This window comes from Montipora capricornis, chromosome 2 (genome assembly GCF_036669925.1).
Source record: "Montipora capricornis isolate CH-2021 chromosome 2, ASM3666992v2, whole genome shotgun sequence".
NCBI classification, from domain to species: Eukaryota; Metazoa; Cnidaria; class Anthozoa; order Scleractinia; family Acroporidae; genus Montipora; species Montipora capricornis.
In genome coordinates, this window is record NC_090884.1 from 63,646,967 (window position 1) to 63,654,466 (window position 7,500).

The following is a 7,500-nucleotide window of genomic DNA, read 5'->3' on the forward strand; positions in this document are numbered from 1 at the left end:
TTGTGCTTGTGCTTGAGTCACGCCCGTTTGTCACGGTGAAATAAGCGCTCTTGTCCTTGCGTCGCTAGTGAAATGAATAAATAACTAGAAATGTTATTTATGGCTGTTGTGTTTTAAGTTTGTCACTGAGAAACAAAGTATAACAAAAATATGAGGCGACGTTGTTGGGGAAATAATGTCTTTTATGAGGATGGCTAGTCGATGCTCCTATCTTATTGGGTAATTAAAGTAATCTCACAAAATTGTTGATAAAGAACTTGAAAAGGTATTTATAGCTGTTGTGTTGTAAATTTATCACTGTCACTGCGAAGCAACGTATAACAAAAAAATATATATTATTGGACGATTTAGTGTGTAGTATAGTGGAATGTTTTTACAAATCTCGCTGTATTTTTCCGAGCCCGTGGGGCGAGTCGAAGTACAAGAGACGAGTAAAGATATCCCACGATACTACACACTAAATCGTCCAATAAGCTATTTATTATCCAACTTTTTCACACTGTATTTTTAGCAACTGAATATTGTAAACAGCCGAGAACGTGTGACAGATTTGTACGCGGGGCAAACGTCAGCACCTCAACTTGTCAAACCGGTTTCTACTGGCCAAATAACTAACTGTATAAATCAGTATCGTGGAATATTTGTACCCGTTTCGTGCGTTTTCTGTACAATAGCTAATACAGATGGATTATAAGAGACCATGTTGTTGAGAGAAATACTGCCTTTCTGTGGATGGTTCGTCGATGCTCCTCTCTAATTGGGTGACTAAAGCAATCCCACAGCACTATGAGGTGAACGCTAAATACCATGCGCAGAATCGGACAGTGATATTAGTCAGGATCAGTCAGGAGACAATGAACAAAGGCATACGAGCCAGGCGACTCACAACCTTATTTAACAAAACGGTTCTTTCATTTTGCAGAGGTGGGGGGCAGAGAAAAGATGATGAAAGATGCCATTCCATTAGAGTCTGATACGATGAGGAGTATCTGCGTGTGTTTGAACAACCCCAGCCGCATACTCAGAAATTGGAGGTACCTTGCAAAGTCACCTGAGTTAGGAATTCCAGATGAGGTCTATATGGATTGTAAGCCAGACAAATTAAAGAGCCCAACAGAAGGACTTTTAGAATGGGCAACTGCCAATAGGAACAATTTGAAGATTGGAGAACTTTGTAGTGCTCTTAAAAGCATGGACAGGAATGATATAGTTGGGTATATTGCAGAATATTTTCAACAACAATCCACTGCTGTCCAACAGCATTAAATTTTAATACTTATACTTAGTATATACTCAACCCTCGGTTGCTGCATTTTTAGCTTTCTGATTGGCTCGCCAAATCCTGGTTATCAGTGAATAACCGAGGCTTTGGAAAGCAGTGCACCAAGTGTCAGTGTGTCAAAAACATTTCGGCGCGAAGTTTAAGTTTTGTTACCACAAAATGGCTGAAAACAACAGGTTTGGAGAAGTGTCTCCCTCGGAAATACAGCAACGTTTCGACAATGCCGTCCTCCAAGCTACAAAGAAAGCCACAAAGTTCGGCATAAGCATATTTAGTGGTACGAAATTTTGAAATTCAAAAGCTCGTAATTCTCGCTGTCGATAATTTTGCGTTTTAAGATCATGTAGCAACAACACAAATTTTTACCTGAATGTTTTAAGTATATACAGTTTACTAAAACAATTATTCCGTGGGTGCTTATTGGATATGAGGTTATTATAGCCAACTCGGCGCTACGCGCCTCGTTGGCTATTTACCATCTCATAGCCAACGCGAGCTCATGGAATAATTAGCAACTATTCACCGAAGTGGAGGTGGCTAGTGGTGGATATTTACCGAGCGGCGAAACGGCGAGGGTAATATCCACCACTAACCGGAATAGTTGTTTTAGTATATACTAAAACAATGAGATGATATTGCACAAAAAGATGATTTAAACTCATTTATTCCTGCAAAGATTACATTTTCGGTCGCAAATTCCGCGCAAGGTGAATAGCAAAGGATATCAGGAGTTTGAGTAGCCATTCAGCGAGCAAGTGCAACGCTATCCACTGTTTTAGTATATACTAATTGTTAATTATTGCGACAGAAAAACTTCAGGAATGCAGGGGTGGTTAAATCCACCAAAATTCAAGTTCTCTAGAGTGTCTGCAGTTCCTAATACCTGGAGTCCAGATGCTTCGTTTTACGTTCATGTGGCTTCGTTCTTTTTATCCATAAGCATTTGATTTTACACAATCTGATTTTAAGGAAGACATAAGCTTCTCTTCTCTTAATCTAATCGGTAGTCTTCTTTTAGTTTCACAATATAGATATATTTGCAATTAATATAAGTGAAACAATCCACAACAATAAGGTGGCTTAAAGCGCGTTTTAAGATCCATCAGTATCCTTAAAATGTATCTTAAATGTATCAAACCAGAGGAGATGTGCCAGTTCTTCGAAAAATGTGGCTATCCTGTCTGTGTGGTCAAAGCGGGCCATCATCGCGCCCAACAATTTGATCGACACTCAGCACTACAAACGTCACAAAAAGATAAGAATGACAGAATTCCATTCACCCTTACTTTCCATCCTCATAATCACGCAGTCAAAAGCGGTTAGTGTAAAACGCAGACTGCAGACTGCAGACTGCAGACCAGGTGTAAAATGCAGACTGAGGTTATAACATAACTGTTGAAAAAGCCCAAACCCCTTTGAAATGCTAACCTTAGGCCTGTTAGCATTTCTAATGGGTTTGGGCTTTTTCAGCAGTTAAATTATAACCTCAGTCTGCATTTTACCCCCGGTCTGCGGTCTGCGTTTTACACTGACCGCCGTAAAAAGCATCATTAATAATTTTAAATTACTCCAAAATGATCCCGAGACTGGTAGAATCTTTTCGCAACCTCCACTTATTTCATTCAAACGGGACATTCAAACTTTTTAGTTAGAAGCGCGCTCAAAACTAACGAGCAACCCGGCACTTTTAAATGTGCGCGCTCACGATGCAAAACCTGTCTTTACACTAGCAAGATATCGGGACCTAAGCGATCTGTTAAGATCACCGATCGTTTCACATGTACCTCCGCAAATGTCATTTATTGCATAACCTGTACATTTTGCAATAAATTATACATTGGCGAGACAGGTAGACCGATTCCGCGAACACCTTCGCCATGTAGAGAAGAATGACAAGGATGCATCTAAGCCAGTCACTCGTCATTTTAATCTCCCTAACCACTCCAAAAAACACATGGCTCTCTGTGGCCTTTCCCTGCATCAAGGTACGACGGAAAGCTGCAAGAATCTGGAACAAAAATTCATGTTCCAAATCGGCACCCTTAATCCTCACGGTGTTAACGAACGCTTTTCATTTAACTAATATATTCCTATTTTTCTAGTTGCCATGTTACCACCAATAGCATAGCTCCTACTCTACCATAAAAACTACATGTAACCCACAATTCCTCGATTCGCTCTGACGAAGGGCTAACGCTCGAAACGTCAGCTTTTAGAATCTCTGTACGGTGGCCAATTTACATTATCAACTCCGTTGATAAAATCAAATTTTTGTGTCTTATGTTAGTCTTTTCGAAATAAGCGGCTAATTTACGAAAGACATTCTGTCAAGCCATTCTGTCATGTTTTGCAAGGATACTTTTGAAGATATTTTGCTTTTGGTATATTTGTGCATCTTATAACCTGTACACTTTCATATTGCGGATCGTACCAGTTTGCCCCTGTGAACTTTTAACCCTTCAATTCCGAAGGGAAACAAACCAATTTTCTCCTTACTTTATTTATACAAATTGAGCAGGATTTACAAACCCCTCCTTGAGGAAAAAACACTTTGATCCTCTAAAGTGGTACTATGATAAAAAAATCAGATTTTTTTTCCTTTGGATTTCATAACTGTGTTAACTAAACCCAAAGTGACCCAAGTTTTAAGCCTTAATTTCAGAAAGGCACTTGTTTATTTTAACTGGAACTTTCCAATTTAATGGTTCACCATTACTAAGTTTGAATTCTTGAGAGAGCTGAATCGAGGAAAAATGACTCACAAGTTGAAGAATACAATGCGTTTGAACACAACTGCATTAATGAGCAGCATTCAGATTTTTTAAGTTGTGTTTTGCATACATAATAAACTGCGTTTACACGTTGAAATTTTAAGCTATTGGGTAAATGACGTCACTTTTGCTAGATCCAACCCTCTGAGGTCATAACTGGTAAGCAAATGGTGGACAGTCTTAGAAATGTAGTCAGACTCAAGCAAATTCCTTTCAATCTGTAACAAGTAACTCCTTGAAGGCTGTTGTTATTCGGGTTTTTCCAGAGTATTGGAAATGACCTCTCGTAATTAATTGCAAGAGCATTCCTCTTTATGAAGAAATGATTTTTTCAATGGTGACTCAGGGATACACTGAAAAAACCCGAGTGATTCTTTGCAGAAGAGCAACCAACGATATTTCGATACTAGTACAGTTGCTTTACAAGACAATACAAAACGTACTGTACCGACTACTCCCCATAGGGGCTTTTTTGGGCCAATTAAACACAATCAACGAAACAACAGAACGGAACATCAACAACAACTGTTGAGAATCCCAACTGACCATAGGCAAACCATTTGGCTGTTTGCAAGTGCAGCTTTGAAGTTGAACCAGGGACTACCAAGAACAAATTCAACCAGTGGTCAGAACGAATCTCCAGATCTCAAAGCAAGAGCCCTAACCACTGGGCCACACTGCCTCCAACTACTGAGCTTAAGAAGTCTCATGGGAGGTACACCCTTAAACGAGGTTTGGTTGGACAGTAGAAAGATTTGGCATTGCTACTTTACGGCAAACGCCAGGCACAAATTTGCAAAGATCGAAGAATCTTGTTTGATTTTTGCTAATTTCTTGCCTTTTATCTACAGCAGCTATCAAGCAACTTTTCAGAAGAGAGGGAAACAAGTTTTCATGCTTTTGTTACAAGCAGCATCCTTCCGTTCTCCGTTTTAACGCAAACATCTCTGTAATATCGGTGACACCCCACTTAAATGTAAATGATACAATTCAAGCTTCAAAGAGGGAAGTTATCATCGCACTTATCTGGACAGTTTAAGCAGTTGTCTCTTATAGACACATGAAAAATTCAGGTGGCTTCAACTGGATTCGAACCCATCACCTCTGCGATGCCGGTGCAATGCTCCCAACTGAGCTATGAAGCCACTCAGTTGGGAGCAGGGCAATTTGTCGGGCCCATTTCAGCTTTCCCGGACACTATTTTGAGGATAGTAAGCGGGGCAGTTCTTTGAAATACCTTGTTAAGAGGACTAAAACGGGTTGTAGAGAGTTTTTTAACGTAATAGAGATTATACACGGCGTCTAAGAAAAAAACAATTTTTTTTAACCATAGGTCGTTTAACAATAATAGGTATTCTCTAGTATATATATATATATATATTATAGTCAGGGTATTATTAGTATGTGTTTATAATTTTATTTTTGTATTAAAGTCTTGATGTTTTTAATAGTGTTTAAATGGCGTTATTTCATGAATCACACATTTTCTTTTGTTATTCAACATCCTTTACTTAACTTACATACTTCATGAATATTGACTAACGGAAAGTCCGGGGAGGGCTTGATAATGTAGCAGGGAAGAGCGGGGCTGATGAATTGAATAAATTGCTAATTATGAATGCAAGGGCAATATCTATATAAATACCCGGTATTTATCTGTATATTGCCCTGCTGCCCTGGGCAATATACAAATAAATCCCTTCCATTTATAATGAGCAATTAAAGCAAATCATACACGTCCTTTGACCCCGCCAAACATTCTGAGAAAATTTCTCCCTTTAACAGAAATAGAAAATACAGTAGTATCCATATATCATGCAAGCTATGTGTTCACTCTAAGAAATTTTAAAGTCTTTGGATATTACAAACGAGCAATTCTGGAACACAACACTGTTTGATCCTTTCACAGTCGCGTTGTTGTCATCTTGGCAAAATCTTTTTACTTCGTCATCAACTAACTGATGATCTACTTCTCTTTTTAACGAGGACTCTGCCTCCCTTTCTCCTACGGATCCTTCGGATCGACAATTTAATGCTTTAGAAATCTCAATTTTAGTAGAGACATCAGGCCTCTGATACCTTTGTAAAGATCTGATAACTCGGTGGCCCGTACGCTCCATAATCAACTTACCTGAGATTCCTTTTTCCAGTCCACGTGTTGTCGTTGTGGCCCTCAGACTGTGATTTCTGAATTGGCCATGTGGGTCTCCCTCTTTACACATTTTGCTAACAACGTTTCCAAGCTTGTTATGTCCAACGGGAGTATTTTGCTTTAGGAAAATTTCGTCGTCACTATCCATTGCCGCTCTCGCAAGTGTACTGACCCCCAAAAAAATAGCAAGACAAAAATAAAAAAACACAAAAGGTTTGAAATTTGATTGTTATCGGTTTAGCAAACAAACAATGCGCTATTGTTCTCCGTTTCTCACCTAAGTGAGAACAAGTGCTTTGAACAAATTATGACCTGTGAAACGCCCTTTCTCGATGCTGTGTGAAAACCATTACAATACATACAATGAAATACGTCATTGTCCGCGGTCGGATCAAAAAATGACAAACAAACACATGTCAAAAACAAGTGGCCAATTATTGCCCTGTGAAAGACGACCTTTATGTCTCATGAATATAATATCATCGTCGGTATTAAGCCATATACATCCCGAAGGCCGTAGGCCGTTCTCGGGCTTTATCTCTTACATAAAAAATGATGACAATAGAAGACGTATTTCCGGTTATTGTTTCTTTCCACCGAAAATTTTGGTTATTGTTAAAACGGCACCGCGACATATTTCATCAAATAGCCAAGACGACAGGACAAGGAGGGGATAAAGAAACTGAGAGGATCAGGTGGCACAATACAGCAAAAGCTTAATAGGTTTTTGTTAGTCTATAGGTCAACACTCCAAACTACGAAAGCACCTTCCCTCGTAGAGTTGCTGCTTAACCGTAAAGGTGAATGGGTCAACTTTAGAGATAAAGTGACTGCCTTCTTAAATGCTCAGACTTACCGAGGTGCAGGATGATTTACTGAAATCCTCTGACGTCAGCAGTGCAAACAGAGTCAGAATTTAAAACAGACAAAGGTGGCGGTAACACACGCTTCAAAGTAGTTCGGCCAGAATTGTACCTCACCCCGCGGCAACATTGATGTCTGAAAGGCCATGGTAGATGCGGAGGCACCAGAGTTCCTCGAGGACCAGGGTTGTGACTTTTGTTTTATAAGAACATACAAAAATTGAAAATACTACCAAGGAAAGCTGCAGGATTTTCACGAAGAACTACAGTCTCAACGCTAGTTTTACGGAAATGTTTGAGGAGTTAAACTGGAGACTCTCGAAACATGAAAAATAAGTTTAGAACACCTTATGAGACAGTGTAATCAGCGAATGACACACTCTTCTACAAGAATTCTTAAAGGAAACCTCGATTGACCATTTTCAATCGAAA

General features: G+C 39.3%; 2 protein-coding genes across 2 annotated transcripts in view; one reads left to right on the top strand and one right to left on the bottom strand.

Annotated features, from left to right (window-relative positions):
- LOC138030797 (uncharacterized) overlaps positions 1-2,424 on the top strand; it is a 34,476-nt gene extending 32,052 nt beyond the window's left edge. Inside the window, exon 5 of the mRNA XM_068878673.1 lies at positions 923-2,424. Coding sequence (XP_068734774.1) covers positions 923-1,266 — 344 coding nt within the window. The 3' untranslated portion in view covers positions 1,267-2,424. The remainder of the gene's footprint in view (positions 1-922) is intronic.
- The window catches only part of LOC138031147 (uncharacterized), a 317,245-nt gene that overhangs the window by 80,339 nt on the left and 229,406 nt on the right, over positions 1-7,500 (bottom strand). The gene's annotated exons all lie outside the window — the stretch shown is intronic.